The 22,923-nt window shown below is 40.4% G+C and overlaps 1 protein-coding gene across 1 annotated transcript; it reads left to right on the top strand.

Annotated features, from left to right (window-relative positions):
* Positions 1–233: 233 nt before the first annotated feature.
* Positions 234–7,115, top strand: LOC145417988 (transmembrane protein 53). The gene is made up of 6 exons (XM_080286528.1): positions 234–456; positions 1,219–1,356; positions 2,481–2,746; positions 3,935–4,095; positions 5,258–5,412; positions 6,341–7,115. The coding sequence occupies exons 1-6, from the start codon at positions 380–382 to the stop codon at positions 6,504–6,506; spliced, it is 963 nt and encodes a 320-aa protein (XP_080142654.1). The 5' UTR covers positions 234–379; the 3' UTR covers positions 6,507–7,115.
* Positions 7,116–22,923: the final 15,808 nt, after the last annotated feature.

The following is a 22,923-nucleotide window of genomic DNA, read 5'->3' as shown; positions in this document are numbered from 1 at the left end:
GGGGTAGGACTGGAGATTCCCTGGGCCTATCTCAATTCTGGGGCAGTTTTTGTATAGTGACTGTTTTACATTTATCTAAAATTTCATGTTGATGTCATTAGCATAAATAAAAATACAACAGGCAATGTTAACCAAACCTTATCTCATTAAATCCTGACTGCATTTAAAGTCGATGCTACAGAAAACCAAGATGTCACTCTACCTTGCATTCCTGTCCTGGTTGACCCAAAACAAACAGACGACATCAACCCGGTGTGTACAGGATAGGAAAACCTTAGTAAGATCCCCAACAGGTGCCAGGGCCGTACTTCCTCGCCCTCTCCTGGCCAGTAAGACCCCTTAGCTGTCCACACACGACCTGGGGAAATAAAGGAAGAGGATGGAGGACGACTTGGAGTATTTTATCACCTTCCCGACTCCTACACCCAGGGAGATTCAGCGTACAGCACCATCACGGTTAGATTGCCCGTCACGCTTACAACTCTTGCATTGCCATATCACCAGATTTTGGAAATATAAATGTGTTTTCCCCATGGTATTATGTGCATATGACAAAAATCCCTGTTAGTTTGACTAGTGGCCAAGTGTCGGATTGTCCGGTTGATTTGATTAGTAATTAGGGAGACCTGTTCCTCCCTGATAACCAAGGCTTATCAAAATACATGCAACGATAACTTTCTGCACTCAAACTGTGGGAGTTGCTTAGTTCCATCAGATGAAAGAGGATTGACTTTAGTTTCCAAGTTGTAGCCTCTTGCCCCAGAAACAAGCTTTTACAAATCTAAGTTAGACAACAGACAATAAAGTAGAATAACAAAATCATATTTCCCACATAAAGCCTGACCTACTCACAGCTTGGATGTCTATTGCAATTTATTTATTGATGATTCATGTAATATGGTCAGTAGTTGCTGCTCATCACTAGTCTTTCTGAGAGAGCAGGCTTGTCAACTGCAGTAAAACCGAAGGGTTTTAAAAATCCCGACTCGGCTCTCAAGAGCATCAGAGTAAATAATTAGCATAGTTGAAGCATGTATGTGCTATAATAGTAGTAAATTTAAGTACTCATTCAAGTTTTGGCAGCAGCCTGAAGAGAGTGAATGCATTTTTGAGTAGTTTGCTTTTATGATGACAGACTTTTAACTACAATGCACTACATTATTCTAACCACCATCAGACCATTTGATTCGGCTAATGGGTGATTTACCTGTCTTACAGGCCTGAGGAAGAGGATGATGATTTCGTATTTGTGAGCGGTAGCAATGGTGAACTTGAGCCAGTTGTGTTCCTGCTGGGGTGGCTGGGGGCAAAAGATCGACACTTAGCCAAATACTGCAGCATCTACAAGGAGCGCGGGTCAGATCACAATGTTACTGTTGATTAACTCCTTGTTTATTGTGTTTTCCATTTCCATGCTTTCTGAACCCTACCTCAATTTGTCCTTAATTCCTAGATGCCAGACATTCTATAACATGGTCGTCCTCTCACTACTGACATTTTTTTTTTAAACAGTCTATTTTCAAACCATAATGTCTTGTAAAGTACAGTACAGTACCGGTAGTTAGGGAAACAAATTGTTGGCCATATTACAACACTCGCCAACTCATCTTCTCGTGAATAAAAGCATGCCCAGGTATATAATTAAAGATCATATTACTCACCAACACTTTTTCTTGCAAATAAAAACATCCCCAGATCTGTAAGTGGTCACGTCAAAGAGTAAAGATGTGAAGATGATGATTAGCTTTTAGTGCACCAGGCAGGATGTATTCATGCACGTGAGTGCAGCCCCAACTTTGGCTTCATTCTCGGTGTGATAACTTCTCCATTACTAGATAATTTAGACAGTTGCGTCCAAGGCACATCCTATGGCACCATCACTGAGCCCTTTCCTAATATCCTTGGAAAGGGGCTTGGCAGGGGTGAATGAGGCAAGGGGTCCACGTGAGGCAGGAACGGAATCGGATGAGAGGTTTAAGAAAACATCGTTCCACGCCTAGCAAAGTCTTAGAGACAACTGAAGGGTGCTTGCCCTGGGTGGGAGTCTCTTCCGACCCTTTGGTGACGAGATCAAGTGGCGGCCACTTCAGATATGGCATGAAAACATTTGCTGTCATATCTGACACCTGGCGTCACCGATCGATAAATTTTGCTTTTGATATAACCATTGCCCAGCAGGTAAGGGGAAAGTGGGGAAAAAGGAAGTTGGGATGATGATGATGATGATGAGGAGGAGGAGGACAGTCCCATATTCGTGAATGGGAATAGAGGAGGAGGACAGTCCCATATTCGTGAATGGGAATAGTGGAGATCGTGAGCTGGTTGTGTTCCTGCTGGGGTGGCTGGGGGCACAGGACTGACATTAAGCCAAATACTGCAGCATCTACAAGGAGTGTGAGTCAGATCAGGGTTGCTCTGCTATTGCTACTGGTGTAACCCGTAACATCCAAAATCTTATCCTTTGTCTCCCTTTCTTACAGGTGCATTACAATTCGCTACACATCACCGCCGTCGTACGTATTCATTCGTTCAAGAGTACGCCTGATGCCCATTGCACGCAAACTAGTGGCCCTTCTACAGGACATGAGCCTCCATCAGCACCCAGTCTTCTTCCATGTCTTCAGCAACAATGGCTCCATTCTCTATTACTATCTCACACAAGCCATGGCCGAACCCGGAATGCCTCAGATCTCAGTCAGGGGATGCATATTTGATAGTACACCAGCCCCTAGAAGAATATACAGTGGTGAGTGTGGATGCTTAGGCCTGGCAGGTGGAGTCAGGATTCCAAGAGTTTAAATGGTGAGTGAATGGGAGTGTGACCTGTTCAGCTGGGTATTTGTTTAGTAAAATCAGGTTTTTTCTTGCTCTCTGGACCCTACCTTACCCCATCCTTAGATGGGAAAACGAGATCTGGATAATGATGATGATGATGATACAAAGGATGATGGTGAGGGTAATGAAACAAAAAAGAAAGAACCAATTGCTGGAGGCCTCTTGTACAGCAGCAGAGCTACAGAGAAAAGAAACTGAATATACAGCCTACTGTATAGTCGTGGCGCGCGAGTCTGAAGGTTTCATTATCGTGCCTTGGCAACCTACCCGTCAACTGTTCACCCAGTTTTGCGTATAATATGATACACGTGATTAATGTATAATGATATTCATGTACATGTATAATAAAATGATTTGTGTATCATATAAAATTGAACTCACTGTTGACTGGCAGGTTGCCAGGGTACAATACTGACACCAGACTCACATGCTGTGACTATAGTAAGGCCAGCCTAAAGCAGATCTGGTGGCAAAATTCCTATGTCAGACCAATCAGAGACAAGGACAGAAACTTGCTCTTGCAGTGACAAGGTCTAATCCGGAAGAATGAGGTATATTTATCAAGTAAAATGTAGGATATGTGCTGTAGTTAGTGTATTTAAATTTACAGTAACACTGAGTATTCTTAATCCAAATACTGTACATTACAGTATACTCAAAGCCTGTTATACGATTAGGCTACTTTCATGTAAAACTAATTGGATAATGATCAGTCATACAGTGTATCGAATGTAGCAGTTGTATATTTAAAAAAAAATAATAAAAATAAATAAATAAAAGGGCTTTACAGAGGATCGTAGTGATCATATAAGTAAGATGATCATATATTTTTTAAAGTGTTGAAATGCTTAAGTTTGTATAAGCAAACCACCACATATGGGAAGACTGTATAGGGGGGTTTGAGTATTTATGATAACTAAGCATTCCCAAGTTTCCAGCAACTGTTGGAAGTCTTTTGCAGGTTTTGGCACTTCTTTTGAGTTTTTATTTCATAGATGACATCACCTGTACCATAGCCAACCTTAGTATGAGGATTCCTTAAGAGAAGACATGGTGTCTTTCAATGACCGACTAAACTGATAAACTGATGTATTTGCAGGTGTGAGGGCAGCCTATGAGGCAACACCAGGACCAAAATGGAAGAAAATATGTGTATCAGTGGGCATGATGGTATACCTGTTGAGCTGGAAGGTTATATCGGTGTTGTGGACCATCATATCCGGCAAACTACCCAACCATCCACCATGGGCACTGGTAGAGGTAATGCATCCTCTTTCACTACTGTATACAAGCACTATTTTTATTTGTTTAAGTGCTGTAATGGGGTCTATAAATTCCCGCATTGCAGGTATGCAAAGGGGGGATCCTCTGTTTGGTTTGGTGGTAACGCACGCATGTGGAGTGCATGGGCTGGGGATCGAATCTCTGCACGACCAGCGATATTTTGTTAAGTTTCATTGCAGTTATTACATTGTTTGGTAGCGGTGTAGGATTTGAGGTGAGGCTTGGTTGGCAGTTTGATGTTGTGCCTTTGTTAGCTGACAGCATCCTTGTCCTTACATCCAGTGGTCCGCAGTGTCCCCAATGGTGGCCTCCAGTGCTACAGTACCATGTGTGTTCGAAACTCACCAAATTAATAACCAAGGAGAGAAAAGAAGGCTGCAATGGAGTCTATAAATGCCCATGTTACCGGTAGGCAAATGGCGGCTCCTCTGTTTGGCCGAGTCGTAACATACGCACACTTGGAGCGTGTGAGTAGGGATTGAGTTCCGGCCAGACCAGTGATTACTTTGTTAAATTCCATTTCAGTAATTACAGTCCATCTACAGAAGAGGGGGAAAAGTGCAGTTGGTCGTGCTTGTGAGGTAGTCGGATAATGATGGTGATTTATCCTTGGTCACATTTTTTGCTCAAGTTTATTAATAAATTGATGAATACGTTCTCTGACGACTCATGTGTTTGGAGAAGATGATTTATCTTTGGTCACATTGTTTGACCAAATTTATTAATAAAATGATAAATACATCCAATGACAGACTCATGTGTTTTGGGAAGTTTGTTTGGGAAGAGGGTAGTATGAGATTTACTGCTATTGAAATGGTTTCCCGTACACCAGGAAACCATTTACTATGCTGGAAGGCAACCATATCATCAAACTATGACGCGTGGTAGTTTAGTGGGTAATTAAGGCACTCCGACCAGATTGAGCCTGTGTTGGTTCATATCCAAGGGGTGGTTGGGGTTTATTGCTCACGTAATGCCACTCAGGGATGATTGAGGCTGGTCATAATTCATCGTAAATGTCAGGACCAACTTGCTTAGCCCTGAGCTCCTACACTTCTCATGCGGCAACACAAATTTAGAGGATGGATAGATGAATGGTTACCATTTTTAATCTTCTCTTCTCCCTTCCCTTCCCAAGGAGTCTTCAAGATGGCCACAGCTGTTCCTGTACTCAAAGGCGGATAAACTGATCAGCTATGAAGATGTGGAGTACTTTATTGCTGAGCGCCAGAAGCTGGGGGTGGCAGTGACAGCAAAATGCTGGACCGATTCACCCCACGTGCAGCATTACAGGTGATGACTGTGGTGATGATGATGAGGCTGGTGGCAGTTGTGGTGATGACTAATGAGAATCCTTAGTTTGTGCTGCAAATAGTACCATTTGGTGAAAGAATTTGTAGCATAACAAATAATGAAAGGAAGAGCATGCAAAATTTATATTTTGTACTGTATAGGTGCAAAGGACGGACTTGGGTGGGAATAGGTCTTAGGATAATAATTATGAATCCCTAGTTTGTCTTGCAAATAGTACCATGCAGTGAAAGAATTTGAAGCCATTAAAAAAGAAGGAAAGGAAGAACAGAGCTTTCCACATGAATGGCTTAATAATACTATCCCAGCCGGATTGAGCCTGCATAGTTTTCTGTCCAAGGGGAGCTTGGGGTTTACTGTTCACACAGTGCCACCCAGAGATGAGTGAGCCTGGCCACTCTCATTTTAAATGTCAAGACCAACTTGCCTAGCCTCGGGCTTCTATGCTCCTCATGGGGCAACATAAGTGTGGATGATAGATGGATGGATGGATGGATGTAATAATACTGCATTAAGTCTTTCAAACCCGTTGGTGTTGCCTTTTTCAGAGTGCATCAAGAGGAATATCGAGTCTGTATTTGGGTTCCATTCTTAAATCGTCATCTTCATAAATGAGAAACTTGCTTACAACTTCCACTACTCAGATGTGGTAGTACAGTAGTTGTAGCTGTTAGCCCCACGTTCATCTGAAAATTGAACCTGGTGAACTGCTGGCTGAAGTAGCGCTCCTTCACCAATTCACCATCCTCCTTTCAGGGAATAATGAGGGGTCTGAGAGATGTTTGTATGCTTGGGCCGTGGAACCACCCAATTATATCAGTGCCATTACATAAAGACTTCTCATAAATGTCAGATCAGTTGTAAAACGTGCTGGTAAAGCTTTCTAACAGCCTGGTGTTTTTATACCCAGAGTGCATCCAGAGGAGTACCGGGAGTCTATCTATGGGTTCCTGTCGCAGTGTCTGAGCCAAGAGACACCACCAGCTGTCCCAAGCCTTCCCCTGAAGCCTGTCACCCCCATCCCAACACAACACACACCTCACCAAGACACAGAGGAGAAACCTAAGGCAGACTAGAGCATTACTTTGTCAAGTGTGAAGTCGGGAAATACATTGGTGTACTGATGAGTAAGTGTAAAAAATAACTTGTACCTCACCAAGACTAGACAAGTCTGACACGACACCCTCTGTCAGACTTGTAATAGCTGTAATCTGTATATGGGTTCCTCCCCAAATGTTTGAGCCAGGAGCCTCTGCAGCCCATCCCTGGCCTTTATCTGAAGCCTGTCACCCCTACCCCAACACAACACACACCTCACCGAAAAAGCCCACGGCTGACTTTATAAAGCACTGTATTGCTGTCTGTGGGCTTGAAGTCAGAGATGAATAGCAAAATACAGTACACAGGTGAGTGAAAGGGAGAGAGGGTACTGCTGGGAGAGGCAAACATTATGTGGTATGGAAGAAAGTGGAGAATATATTGGTGAGAGAGAAGGAAGAGGAGTATTTGAGACAGTAAGAGAGGCATGTGATGATGATGATAATAAGGATAACACAAAACTAGAATAATTGCATACATTCTTTGTGTGGTTGTGTGATGCTGGTAGGTTTAAATGTCAGTGTGCCAAGATCAATATTTTGGCCAAATTACTGTAGTCACTGAAACACCAAAGTTGGGCTACCATGGATAATGAGTGATGAATACCGATTTAAAGATAAAGTGACGAGTTATTAAAGGTAGCTATCATATTAAGGCTTGCATAGTTGTTATGTTACCCAATGTTTATTTGGTAATGGCAAAATTTAGAGTGATGCAAAGGCGATTTGTTTGTGGCTACCCCTTAGTGGAGGAAGGTGTCTGTCAGTATAGATAGATACGTGTAGATAGATAGACATTTTATCTATTGGTATATGTTGTGTGCTGGAGAGGGATGCTTTCCTGTGGTGGCACCAGTCAGAGTGGCGCTGCATTCAGGTTATACAAACATACTTCATTACCCTCCCTGTCCCCTAAAAGAAGGATGGTGGAATGCAACAGAAGGGCAGCTATACAGTAGTTTTCATTCCACTGGGTTCTTGTCCAGTTTAGAATTGGGCTGCAGGAGCAATTTAGATACTTAACAAGCATGATTCAGCCAATTAAAAAACACTCAATACGGGTTTTTGGCGCTGCTGTTATTTGTGTAGAAGGACGGAAGTTCACACCTTTAGGGTGCTGGTGCTCCCTGTCTTACTTTATGGCTGTGAGGCATGGACACTAAACAGTGACTTGAAGCGGCGAATTGGCTCCTTTGGTACTAAGTGTCATCACAGGATCGTGGGATATCGCTGGTATAACTGGGTGTGTAACGAGCAACAACGCCACGCGACTGAATTGAGGCATATTACCCACATGATACGTCAATGCCAACTCCAGCCATATGGGCACATGGCCCACTTCCCTGAGGCTGTTCCTGCACAAAGGGTGATCTCTGAAAGAGTTAATTCATGGTGGAGAAGGCCACGTAACTCATGGCTGGAGCAGGTCGATCACTCTTGTTGGGAGATACTTAGAGTGGGAAGAGTCACTGCCTGGAGGGTTGCACAGAAGGACCCGCATGGGTGCAGTCAGAGGGTGAGTGAGGCTATGTGCCCCGCAGCATTTGCCCCTTCTTCATGATGATGATGATATTCAACCCTTTTTTGTAAGTGTTTAAAGAAGGGAAGGAAGATATTTTACTCTTTCTCTCTGAGGTTTCATTGCCGTAACTTCTTTTCATGTTAATTCCCTCTGCCCAGTTTCACCATTTTCACTGTAATCAGGCCATTGATATACTATACTGATGCTCCTTTTCCTCTGATGATCCAAAATTGCCATCTCCCCGTCATGAATGCTGAGTCGTCATAAGAGATTAACATTAGAATACAAAGCTAATCACGCAGTTTTATGAAAAGAATGTAGAGCCATAGTACTGTCTTTTTCTGCCACGGGACTTTGAGGTGGTTTGTCCATGTGAAGAAGATGGAGAAAGAGACTGACTATAAAAGTATACGAGTGAGGCAGAGGGGAGAGGGGGAGGGGAAGACCAGGGATGCAAGGATGAAGTGGAGAAATATATGAGGGGCAACCAAATGGCAGAGGACAGAACAACATGGTGGTAATTTGTTTTTGGCCACCACTTACAGGATGAAGACATCTGGTAATTCTGTTGATAGATAGACTGAGTTTGGCATGTCTGGGGTTATTCTAGAGCCCCTCATATCTAACCCCTCAAGTTGTAGGCCTCCCCTAAATTGAATATCTAGAGATGGCAAGAATACATCCATCCATCCATCCATCATCCAATCCTACAGTGCCCCATGAGGAGCGTAGGAGCCTAGGGCTAGGCAGTTGGTCCCGACATTCAAGATGAGACTGACCACCCTCACTCATCCCTGAGTAGCATTACATGAGCATTCAACCCAAACCATCCCTTGGATATAAACCTTCACCGGCTCAATCCGATTGGAGTGCAATAATTACCCACTAAACCACCAGGCACCAAAATTTGGTTATATGGTTACCACCCAGCATTGTAAATGGTTTCCTGGTGTACAGGAAAAATACATAAAAAAAAAAACGGGTTGAAGAGGGTAATACTAAAATTAGGTACAACTTCACATACTGGATAGTCAGTTTTAAACATGACTGCAAATCACTTATGATCTTTAGATTCTGTGTGGTGTAATACACATTATTTAGTATAACTTGTGTAGCTTCTCCCCCTTTGTTGTGGCACCAGTGTGATAATTATTTACATTTTTAAAGGTCTTGGCCATGCTAGCACATGTAAGGGTGAGTCCCTGTGAAATGCTTGATGGCATGGCTGGGAATTCTTCACCACCTTAACCCATAGAAGTTCTTTCCTGCAACTGTCCATATTCATTGTATATAGGTTAATGATGCAAAATTCCCACCCACACCCACCATGTCAGGAAGCATTTAGTGTGAATGTGGACTAAGATTTGTGTGCCTGCTAGTTGCTGGATCTTTTGCAGCATATCTGTCATTAGAATTTACAGTCATCATTCATCTTAAGAGTCTGTATCCATCCAAACAGCCACGTTAACTGAGTTTAGCCTATCGTTCACCAGTAAGATCACCCATAGCCTGTGGTGGTGTCTTCCTACATATGTCACGAGAGCTGTAGCAGTTTTCCTGTCCATTCCAGTGGAATAAGGTTTTCTGAATCTTATTCTGATTCTAGTGCATTTACTGTCTGGAGTGGGATACCTTCATGTGGTGGCACCAATATGATCGGGGATGGAGCTGCCCAGTTACACAAACATCCCTCATGTCTTTCCCTCTCTTCACCCCCAAAGGTTGATGGACTGCAGAAGGAGGGTAACTTCAGCCTGCAGTCCACCAGGCTCACATTCAGATTAGCCTGTTGTTGCATCTGCTACCACTGCTACAGTCACCTGCCTGGCACACCATCACTACATAATCTCGCACTTCATGCATCTGACTGTGCCTGCCTTAACACTTTTAGGGTTGGAAGACCACTGAAGTTTTCGCCATGTTGTTACACTCGGTATCAGTGCTCCTGAACATGTTTTATGTTTTTATCACAATCTCAGTTATGATGCCAAGAATTCTACTTATAAAAATTTACTCTAAGTAACATCACCAGGATACCATAAATGAACAAGGTTAACCCCTTGAGTACAATGGTGCTTTTAAGTTCATTTTTGCTACCTCTAGATCATTTTAACTTGGAACTACATTGCACAAAAAAGCTGTATGGGATGTATGTACCTTTGTTCTGTATTAGTATTTAAAATAGCAGTAGTATTTTTTCTGCAGGTGGAACAAAATAACCGTTAGATATTTCACGTAATGTCTTGAGTGAATGTTTGCGAGAGGAAATGCATCAGTGAATTCAGGAAATGAAGATGTACTGAGTTTATGCATTTCTTTAAACTTACTTTTGGTACAGTGCATAGAGCAATTTTCATTTTATGGCAGTACTTTGGCACAGAAGAAAAATAGTCATGTAAAGTTTGTAATATCCCTCCCTCATTTATATTTACAAACCACTTATAAATGCTGGCAGGGGACACCTTCGCAATGCTTGGTTATACAGATGTCCCTTACCTCCCTCCCTATCCTCCCAAAGGAGGAGGGTGGTGGACTGAAGGAGAAGGGTAACTTAACCTGCAGTCCACCATATTCACATTCAGACCAACATAGACAAGGCCACAACGTAACTAATGTTTCAAATATCGCACTTTGTATCCAGTATACTGTTACAGTATACTAAATTAGCATACTTTATGCTGAATATGGTGATAGATAATAACAGAATGCCACAGATTCATAGAACTAATCTCGCTTCTTTTTAACTTGGTCTGAAGTTTTCATCTCTCTATCTTGAATACTGACTTGTAACAACAGATTAACACTAGAATATAATGTCATGAAGTAGTGCTATGAAAAGGGTGTAGAACCATAGCATTATCTTTTCCTGCCACTGAATTAAGTCAAACAAATCACAAAATGGATGAAGTCTGGGTAAGGTTAGTAGTATATGTATTGATGAAATTGGTGATAAACAGGCCATTTGTTCAGTATGAAATAAGCTGTAAAAGGATGAAAATCTGGACCAAGTAAGGTGGAAAGAGTATGGTTTGTGAATCAGTGTGGTGAGATACAGCTCCGCTGTCCAATATAAAGTAAGCTGTAAAAGGATGGGAACCATGGCCACGTTAGTACAAAGTAAATTGCAAAAAGACAAAATCTGGGCCAAATTAATATGAAATAAGCTGCAAAAAAGAGCAAAATCTGGGCCAAGTTAGAATTAAATCAGCTGGGGGGGAAGAAAAAAAAAATGAAAAAGAAAATACTGGCCAAGTTGTGGTGAATGAACTATACAATGTTTGTGAATCAGTTGTGGAATATAGCCTTGTTGTCCAGCCATGGTAGTCCGATTATTAGCATATCCGTCCGTGTGTAGGTCGTTGAGTGAGGTGGTTGAACATCATCTCTTCATAATGTGCTTTGTATCAGCTTGTACTTGTCTTCAGTTTTCCGTACTTCATTTAAATTTGCTCTAGAATTAGCTTGAATGATACAGAATTTTGTGGCACTATATGCTGTCTATAACTTGGCCTAAAATTACCATCTGTCCATCTTGAATGCTGAGCTGTAAGAAGAGGTAAACACTTAGAATTTAGCACCAAAGTTTGTTTACTCTAACTTGGCCAGAAATAGCCTTCTCTCCATCTCAAATGCTGAGCTGTGACAAAAGATTATTTCTAGAATATGAAGCTAGTTGCAAAGAAGTATTATGGAAATGATGCAGAGCTGTAGTATGGTTTTTTTTTGTCACTGGGCTAGATGAAATAAGTTGCAAAAGGATGAAAATCTGGACCACGTAAGAGTAAAAAGAGTCTGATCGTGAAGAAATGCTCTGGAAGAACGAGGATCTGCACTATTGCTGTATTCTTCCAATAAGTTATGGGAAATAAGCTGCAAAGGGACAAAAAACTTGGGAAATATACTGTAGAGGGATGAATACCATATCTCTGCCAAGTTAAGGTAAACAAACTATTGGACTGTACATAGAGAGGCAATACACTCTCTTTCTTTGTATCTATAATGTCCATGTTTCAATTAGAGTACAGTACAAGCTTATGGTTGTAGTAGTATGAGAAACTGAGAGGGTGAAGATGTGAACAGGACCTTTCTTTCATTTTAATAACTTCTGAAGTGATGACAGAACATGTCAGACCTTCAGTATCACTGCTGACTGCACTCTGTAGTGTGGGATGCAGGCTGATCACATAAAACAATTACAGAAATTCCATAAATGACCATCAGACAAGACTCGTGTTTCCATTTTCATCCTCTCTCTTTCTGATATGACCCTTTGTCCATCAAGCACAATGACTTACCACCATAGATTAATATTTAATTTTCAAGCTGTGATTCTCTCCATTAAGTTGTGTACAAAGTCGTCTGTGTGATGGGATTAAATATATTTTATTTCTTAAGTGCATGTTTTCATAATCTTCATAGTATAATTTTATATATTTTCTTCATAGTGGGTAAATACAAAATTTTTAAGTGATTGGTGTTAAATATGAATCATACCAAATACACTTCTTATTAGATTTATAAATGCAAAATATTTATTGCTCTCCATGCAGTTATTTACAAATACTCATACTATACATAGCTACTCATTGTGGCTGTAAGGAACTGGACTGCTTCACCATAAACGTAATGTGTCCATCCCATCGTTAAAATGAACGGATCTCTCTTTCTCCACTCACTTGTAGTGCTGCTCTTGGGCGACTGTTCTTTCCTCTCTCCCTTCCTTCTTTCCTCTTCTGTGGGTGACTCTACACTGAGTGACAAGCCAAATGGTTTCCCGTACACCAGGAAACATTTACTATACTGGGTGGTAACCATATAACCAAACTATGGCTGGTGGTTTAGTGGGTAATTAAAGTGCTCCAGCTGGACTGAGCCTGCATAGGTTTATACCGGTATCCAAATGTGTGTGTGTGTGTGTGTGTGTGTGTGTGTGTGTGTGTGTGTGTGTGTGTGTGTGTGTGTGTTTTTCTACAGGAAGAAGGAACCAAGGGCCGTGAGCCCACAAAATTGCTCCTTCCAAGAGAAAAACACAATACTGTTCACATAATGCTGCTCAGGGATAAGTGAGGCTGGTCACTCATGTTAAACATCAGCACCAACTTGCCTAGCCCCAGGCTCCTACGCTGCTCATGGGGCAACACAGGATTAGATGATGATCATGATGATGAATCACTCTCTCTCTCTCTCCATTTTTTTCTTCCTTGGAAAGAACAATCTTGCAGTCTTCTAACTGCTAGTTCCTTACACTAAAAAATATATAAACAGGTTAATAAATAAATACTGTACAGTAATTAAATTTGCTTACACAATTACAGAGAATTATCTGCTGTATAAGTTGCTAAAAGCAGAAGTGTACTGAGATACACTTGAAATTTCCATGTAATACATTCATGCAACACTTTGAATATCAGATTACCAAGTGGTAGCAGAGTAGTAACCTGACATTTGCCTAACTGGTACTTTTGTGTGAGAGGGGAAGGATTACGAAACGTCAGTGTCCTTATCCCTCCTTCCAAAACTCTCACCGCTCTAACACACAATCACCAAACAAGTGAATATTTCGCTACTGCTTCGCTGTTACTTGCCTCACATTCAGAGGTTCAAACCGTTTGACAAGCGTATCATGTGGGACCCTCCTGGAGTTTACACAGCCATTTACCTGTGTTTAGGGCATATTTCAGTCGCATAAAATTACAATTAACACATAAACTGGGGGGTATCTTTAAAAAATTTCCTGGCATTTGCAAAGCTGTTCCCCCCCCTCCCAGCTTAAGAAAGATATCTCTAAGTTGAAACAAAATCAGTCAACATCTGATACCGGTATACAGTGTTTTACTCTGGCTAGTGCTTGAATGCTTTCATTCGGCTTGGAAATTATAATCTCAGGCTGAAGGGCTGATGTCTGCTTAAAGTTTCTTCCCTGTTAAACAAATATTCATATCTCCCATAGGTGCTCTGTTAACTTAAAAAAAATTGTATGGCTCATGACCCAAAGTGACGCAGTCCAGTTCCCTGTACCACCGTGTGTGATGCGTGGGTGTGGGTGCCTGTGTTTGTGTTACTACCACAATGCACACTGCCAACAACTCTACAGTACCTTGCAAAATATTTCATTGTGCAAAGTATACAGGGTGGTTCATACATTGCACACAAGTTGGCAAAGTTCTGTGCTGAGGAGACACAGTCAGCACTACCACTGTCTATCCTGCAATATTTTCCACTTCCCATAACCCTGTTTTCCTTTACTTCTCAGGCAGCTTCTCTCTGAAACTCATTTCCCCATAGTAGTTCCATTAAATCTTCAACCCACAGCAATTCAAGGCCAGCTGTTGCAGCTTCTGGCCTGTATTCTTGTCTGGTAAGAAGCTCCATAACACCTATTTCTAAGCAATTTTTATTCTGTTGATTAGTTACACCAACTGCCACCTTGGGTTACATAAATTTATCCAATACCACCATACCCTGCATAAATAATGTACGGTACAGAACAACATTTGACAGTCATGTAAAAATAAATCACTAAGAAAGAGGTGTTAGGAAAATTCCTCGACCAATGAGACAATGGACCTTTGACAACTACTTTTTTTTTTTTTTTTTTCCCCCCAAGTACAATTTGATTTTCCTTCCTTTGTTTAAAAATAAATTCCATCCATGAATTGCATGCCTGATTACAGTTTCAGATTTTGACGCCTGCAGGCTGGTGTATGCACTTTTATTTTTCTATCAGCCTATGTTTTTTTCCCCTCTTCATCTTCTGTTAAAAAATAATTGTACAGAAAACTACATCCAATATTAGCATATTTGATTACTAATTTCATGATGCTGCCAAAATGTCTGTAGCTACTCCTCATATTTGAAGTCTGAACCATCCTCACATTCAAGAAAGGGGAGTGCAATACATGAACCACCTTATATACAAATATCTTAAAATCTCATACAAATATCTTAAAATCTCAGCCTTAAACTAGAAACTATACAGAATCAACAACCTTTCCATGACATCAATCTTATTTACATTAATAACTTCTTCATAACTTAAGCAGAGTACAGTATACTGCATTACAGTAATACAAGAATAGGAATACAAATATATATTGTATTATATATATACATATATATATATACCGGTATATATGTATATCTTGGCAATGACAAATATTTGGTTGATGGTAAAAGCTATGAAGCGTGTTAAGTGTGGGTTTACGGGTGGAGTCATCTTAATCCTAAGTACAATGGAATGCTGGAGAGGGATGCCTTCATGTGGTGGCACTGATATACATGAGCAATGGAGCTGTCCGCTTATACAGTACAAGCATCCTTTAACCCTCCCTAACCCACTACAGAAGTATGAACTCCAAGATGAGTGCAACTTCAATCTGCAGTCCACAGGGTTAGTGTTCAAAGTAGCCTAAGGGTTAAAATAAATACAGTAATACAAAATAAATAAATAAAGCTAACACCATACTACTTTGTTCAGCTGAGAACAACAGAAGAGAAAGGTATGCTAGACCCTTTTTACTCATCACACCACCTTGAATGCTGAGCTGTAAAAAGAGATTAACACTACACTTTTATGCTAGTCAAGATGAAGTGCTGTGGAGAGGATGGACAGCTGTAGTGCGGTATTGTCTTTTTCTGTCACCGAGCTACCGGTGCTTGAAATAAAGTGCAAAAGAATGAAGATCTGACCAAGTCAGAGTAAAAGTAGTATAAAGAGAGGTTGAAGTATCATATGAACACAGCCTTCAGACCTGATTCAAGAAAAAGATCGCAGACATCAGTAAGGTAAAAGCACTGATACCTGTACTAACAAGGTAGGGGGGGGAGTCACAAGTGAGGTGGTCAAGAGCTGTGGTAGTAGTGATAGTAAAAGTATTAGTTGTGGCTCCAGGTTCATCTGAATGTGAACCTGGTGGACTGTGGGCCAGGAGTCAAGGACATTTGTATAACCAAGCCACTCATCACCCAGTTATATTGGTGCAACCACATGAAGGCAGCCATCTCCAGCACCCACAGTACCATTATGTAGTACAGTATAGCATAAGCAAGAATCAGTTGCCCCCACAAAAAAAAAACTGAATATATAATCCAGTTTGGCTATATAAAGAACTACATAAACTTACAAACTTAAAGTACTGTATTTCAGTTCTGTACATATCTTAATCTATCAGACAGCTTAAACCAGAGACAAAATGTATGGATGGCTGAGTGAGTACACTGTGGAAGAGTTAGTTTTACACCCTAAAGTTGATCATCTGTGGGTGGAAAAAAGATGTCATTTTTATCCTTTACATCCAATGAGTCTTAATTCTATTCCAGCTACCTCTAGATTGATAAATTCAGTTTTGGAGAGACCTCTGCACCCTAGGATAAAGGCAATGCCTTATCTACCCCTTCTCCAAGCTGACTAAAATCATCTGCAGGTATCACCCATAACCCAAAAGAATGTCACTTAATTTAAGGGGTACATGTAAAGCTGTATGTTCTCTTAGTATGGAGAAGTGATATTCTGAGATACAAAATACTGAACAAATAATTAAATCCTTTTCACATTAACTTGGCCTAAAATTGCCATCTCTCCATCTAGAACACTGAGTTGCAACAACAGATTATTATCAGAACACTGTGGCTAGCACAAAGATGTGTCATAGAAAGGATTGTACAACCATAGAACTGTCTTTTCCTGACAATGAGATGCATGACATCGGCTATGCTGCAAAAAGACAAAAATCTGGGCCAAGTTAAAGTGAAAGAAGCATGGTTATGGGGATATGAAAGGTGAGTGTGTATGAATACAATATAGCTACAGTTAACAATGTTGAGCAGCATGGTACTATGTGCACAATGTGATAATACTGTACAGATCTCCATATCATTGCATAAAAGTATCAGACGAACAATACACTGTCTGAATCAGAAGCTTATGTGCTACAGGTGATGGTTAACAGAACAACCAAACTACTGACTAAGGAAAAGTGCATTATTTTTGGAGGATTTTCAATACAGAGTAGCTACTAAAGATGTAGCCTTATGTACGACCTTCCCTACACGATATTTCCCTTAAATGGCATCAGAGTGTATGTTTGTTGGAAAAATATATAGGCTATATAATATAGTAGAAGAAAGGGGGGAGAGTCACCACACTGAAGCTCCACCTCCCAAACGACACAACCACAGTGATTCCAATATGTGATTCCAATGAAATATTTCATTGGTGATTGCCAAGTTGCCAACTGATGCTCTCACGAGATGCTGTGATTCCAATATGCATTCACTTCACAGAGTAAGTCCTCATTATAGTAGGTACTCAAATATTACAGCTTTTTATATACTGTACCCAGTGCAAGAGGTATTGTTAACTGTGGGAAATTTGTAAATCAGCTTTAAATTAAAAGTACTAATGCAACTTCAATAGACTACAGAATTTATCTTCTTTTTAACAAGAAGAATAATAAAGGATGCATATGATGAGATCTTACTGTAGACTACAGAACTTACAATAAATCCCTCTCTTGAAAATAATAATAATATAATAATAATAACAATAATAAGAGTCAATTTTTGCTATTACCAGTATCTAAGGAAATGATTAGCTTAGACATTTAATCTACTGTGTTTTTCTGCTACTTCTGCTGAATGCTAACTGCTATTACGCTGGGCTAAATGTCTTAAACTTCCATACATCCTGAGGAAAACCTAGGAATTCCATATTTTAAAAAAGATCCTCATATCACAGAGAAAATACTGATAATGCTGTAGAGCAGTAGGTACTATAAAAGTGTATGACTCTGCCAAGGCTTGATATGAGCATTGGTATGTGTGGTGTTTCAAATATCTGGGATATTAAACTCTTCAATACAATGATGCATTTTCTATTATATTCTATTTATATATAAGACAGGGTGTGAGTTGAAGGGAGGGCAGCTTAATGGTTGAGCAGAGGACAAGGTGACATGGAGGCGATTTGTTTGTGGCAACCCCATATTGGATTAAGATGTCTGGCTAGAGAGATGGATAGATATATTGAGTGCCACCAAAGGTACCTCAAGACTATTGTTCTCAAATCTGGACAAACTTTTCAAACTAGAGGAGTCAGATACGGCCTTCAATAATTTCGCTGCAAGTCTCCTCTAAGCTGAATATATAAAATAAACTTTTCAAACATCAGAAGTTAGATATAATCTTCATTAACACCTTCACTGCAAGTCACCGCCCATAAGTTAAATATAATCAAGTTGCTGCATGAATAAAGTAAAAAAAAATAATAATATCTGGTAATAATAATTGATAATAATACAGTCATAATAACAATACTAATAATCTATCTATCTATCTATTGCCATACTAATAATACTGTAATAATAATACATCATACTGAAGGGCAAAATACTGACCCTAGCTTTTCAGAGACCAATCCCTGATAAGGACTGGATCAGCTCTGTGCTTCTGACATATGCCACAAAAAAATGAAATATTTTTGGTGTTCTATCTGACCTCACCTCAACCTGTGTTTGTCACAAGGTTGGAGCCTAAAGATTACCGAGCCATAAATGATTTCCATATCACATTTTAGTTTTGGCTGTTTGTGATTGCAGCTGGGATACCAAACTGGATTTATTAAGACTTTATCATATCATATCATTTACAATGGCTCCAACATGCTTGCACATGTCTGCCTTGGTCACCAAATAGCAGCTCTCCACCCTGCTCAATCCCTGGCAGCCTCCCTATTCAGTCCCTCATCCCTGAGGTTACTCTATGACTTCATCCCAGGTCTTTTTCAGTCTGCCTATCACAACATGTCGGAAAGACCTCCATTCATTTCTAAGATTCAAACCATATCATAGAAACCACAACACATTTCAACCTGAGGGCTCTACCGACTGCACCACGAGGCAGCTTTGAAGGAATAAACAGTAATACCATAATTATAAAATCACAAGTTGTGTGTTCAGTTTTTATAGGTTAGTCTTGTCTCTCACTAATAATCAGCTACTATCATTACCCAAGGCTGTACTGCATACTACTAATTGCAATAATAAAAATACAGTATACAGTGTGTCTGGTTACAGTATGGGCATAGGAAAAGGTAGTATACTGTACGGTACTTATATATTACAGTATGGCCTGCAACAGCATAAAATTTCACCAAAATAACTTCCCAAGTACAGTACAAACTCACAAATCTAAAAATCCATTTTTTACAAATCTTTGCAATTTCAGTTTATTTTTTTGTGTGATTAAGGGATGCTAACATCACCTGTTTCACATACCGTACTGAGTCCATATATATACATTTTTTTTTTTTTTAAATACTTATGCAAACAGATGAGAAGACTTCACTGTATTGACTGTTCAAAGTATATACTGTAGGGTATTTCTTACATGGTATTCTCACAGATATCATTGTGATTCTACATTCCTAAATTTTCCATAAAGGTCTGGGATGAAAGCATCTTAGATTTACAAGTCTGTAGTGTATGATGTTCCGCATAATGTACAGTACAGTACTACCCTCAGGCTATGGTCACTTGTGCAACTCAAATCAGCACTGTACATCAATTGTTGAGAAAACCAGCTTATGCTTTAACAAATGGCAGTTAAGAGGGAAGGGCATCTCAGCTTTAACCTCTTCAATCCAATGATGTACTTTCCGTTTTATTTTTGCTATCCCCAATTACATTCAGCTTAGAGACACCTTATATACGAAACAGAGAAGCTAAGTCTAGTCTTCTTTTACACATCTACCGTACCACAGTATTACACATACATATCACCACCTGACTGCCACATACATACACATACACACATCATCGCCTAGTGCCACATGCATATACACAGCATCACCTACTGCCACATACAATTTCACATTATCACCTACTGCCACATACATACAAATCATCACCTACTACCACATACACATCATCACCTACTGCCACATGCACATACACATCATCACCTACTACAACATACACATACACACCATCACCTACTGCCACACACACACAGGCCTACACATCATCACATGACTGCTACATACACACCATCACTTACTGCCACATACACATACATATCACCACCTACTGCCACATACACATCATCACCTACTGCCACATAATGTATGCTACTACACATACACATACCATCACCTATTGCCACATACACATCATCACTTATACATCATCACACTGAATGGGTTAAGGGCAAGCTACAATTATTCAAGTCCACACAGCACAGTAAAATAAACTCAACACCGACACTCCTAAAACCAATTCACCACACCGATGAAAAACTGTCCAATACAGAATACGGTAAAAAAATAACTTCAAACAGCACTGAAACAATATTCAACAGAGAAAAGTAACTTGATACAATATTCCGACACCAACACATCAATAAAATAAAAATGTAATACAGAGAAAGAGGGCACAGCTGCAGTATTAACCATGAGTCAAGAGACAGGAGATGGGAGGGGCTTTATGAGGGGTCAGTGCTGGATATACTGTATGTAATTTTGTATTGTATCATATCACGTATATAGGCTCCCAAATGCTTCCATGCATTGGCCTTGGTCACCTAATGCCGGCTTGGCACACTGTTCGATCTCTGGTAGCCTCCCCATTCAGTTCCTCATCCCTGAGGTTACACTATGGCCTCACCCCAGGTCTTTTTCGGTCTGCATCTCGCAACCCTACCCCCAACGTTCACACTTCCCACTTTCAGTATAAAAAAAAACATTAGAAGAACCCTGACATCATCGACTCATGTGGAGAGAAAGGAGTATGTGACACTGATCAGGTAAGTGTATGAGAGGTGGAGTGAGGAAGGGAGAGTCTGAAGATGAGATGGAGGGATGGGGTGGTGAGGTAAAAATAGTGAGAGTGGTGTGTCCGAGAGAGGACACCTTGATGGTAGAGAACAGGATTACATGAAGGAAATGTCTTTGAGGCCACCCTTTCCGGGATTATGGTGTCTGGCTATAGATAGATAAGTAAAAATAAATGAATGTATGAACTCCTAGGAGAAAAGAATAAGCAGATATTCCCAATTTCTCCTATTCCCATGAAAGAATAATATACATGAAGCCCTACCACCCTAGCCACCACACAGCCAACTACTGCCTCACTGGGTCAAATGAACGTGGACTTCATTTCTAAAACCTCCAACCAGTTTCACCAAGATGCAATTTATTTCACCTAAATGGTAATTATTGAAACATATTTCGACATGGATGCAACCCATCAACTTTCTGCGCACTCACCACGACGTCCCATCGTCAGAATAGTAATGGATGGGGCGATAAAATAATTATACACGATTTGGGTTTTACTGTCAACACCTCTCCGAAATTTGGTGCCATTTGCGATAGAAAAGAACGTCAAAATCGAACAAACACACACACACACACACACACACACACACACACACACAAAAATGTGTGAAAGTTTGAATATAAAAACGAGTGAGAATGGACTAGGCAAAAATGATCAAGAGGATTACCTTACCTCCACTCTGGTAAGAAGGCCTGAAAGTTCCAGAAGTGCCTTGTCCTTGTCCAACTTCAAAATCCTCTTAAACACGAGCCCCAGGGACATTCCGTTTCCCGCCTCCCTTTCACCGAGTTCCTCACACATTAACTATCACTTTTGGGGTCTGATAATATCCATTTAAAGCAGATAAATCGGCAATTTCACCGCGCGCTCAACCGCTAACCACAACGTAACTCTTCCTCTCATTCGAAATCAGTTTAGCATTTGTATCAGCGTGAACTCTGTTCATATAAATTATGTGTATATATACATATATATATAAATTTCATTTCGATACCATAATGAGATCCACAAAAATAACAAGGACAATTTACCTCGTTTAAATAACAGTAACTCAATTTGTATTTGCAGGAATAAGAAGACAAGCTAACCTGCACTCCTTTCTCTGTGTTGCCTAATTTTATTATAATCCAGAATTATGTATGTACACATGTATTTTTTGGAAATTCCCTTTGAACAAGTAGATCACCAGTAATGATTCAAATCACGGAATAACTCTACTATAACACAGGGTCGAAAGTCGCAAAATCTCGCTGCAACCTTTCTATTGGGAAGAAAAAGAAAGTAAATATTCTAAAGTCCCCGTTTTCGATTTTTCCTGCCAAACATGAACTAAAATGACACTGCTCGCTGCGACAGGGAATTAGGTCTGACACAATATCGAGGACTATTCCCTCTGTTATTGCCTAATGACGCATTTTGTGAGGGGTTACCTCAAAGGGCCTCCAAAAGTTTCTGTACCTACACATTAACGACTACTTTTCCGACCAATTAAAAAAAAAATCTATGTTCATGTTATCAATTATTATACCACCTGACGTTCAAGCATTTATCCCCCTTGTATTCAATATGGTGAAGGTATAAACAAATGGTTTGGTGTAAAAACATTGTTGTTATAAATTGGGCGGGCCTCATCAGTGCAACAATGGAGATGACAGACTGGCACCTGCGACTCTCTCACTCCCTCTCTCTTTGTTCCATCACTTTCCGCTCGCCTCTCTCGCTCTTTCCTTTCTCCTCACGCCTCCAAACATCTCTTTGCCTTCTCTCTCCTTTCCCCTCTTCTTTCTTTCCTCATATTCCTCTCCACGCTTTTCTCTCGTTCCTTTTTCCCACTCTCTCCTCCTGTATTTTCTCGTTTGCTTCTTACCTCCCTTTCCTCCAGTATTCTCTCTCTCTTTTGCTTTTTCACTCTCCCTCTGCCGTCTTCCCTCTCCTTGAATTTCTCTCCCTCTCCCTTCTTAAAGCCTCTTCCCTCCCCTCCTTAATCTCTCTCTCTCTCTCTCTCACACACACACACACACACACACACACATCTTACCAT

Source organism: Coenobita brevimanus, chromosome 112 (genome assembly GCF_032717465.1).
Source record: "Coenobita brevimanus isolate Jiangsu-jjx chromosome 112, ASM3271746v2, whole genome shotgun sequence".
Classification (NCBI taxonomy): domain Eukaryota; kingdom Metazoa; phylum Arthropoda; class Malacostraca; order Decapoda; family Coenobitidae; genus Coenobita; species Coenobita brevimanus.
This window is presented reverse-complemented; position numbering and strand designations above follow the sequence as displayed.

What these genes read in the sequence shown, in the direction of transcription:
- LOC145417988 (XM_080286528.1), top strand. Translation starts at nt 380, where the DNA reads ATGGAGGACGACTTGGAGTATTTTATCACCTTCCCGACTCCTACACCC. An exon ending in AGCATCTACAAGGAGCGCGG is followed by an intron (nt 1,357 to 2,480) that starts GTCAGATCACAA and finishes CCTTTCTTACAG; the next exon opens with GTGCATTACAATTCGCTACA. An exon ending in CCCTAGAAGAATATACAGTG is followed by an intron (nt 2,747 to 3,934) that starts GTGAGTGTGGAT and finishes ATGTATTTGCAG; the next exon opens with GTGTGAGGGCAGCCTATGAG.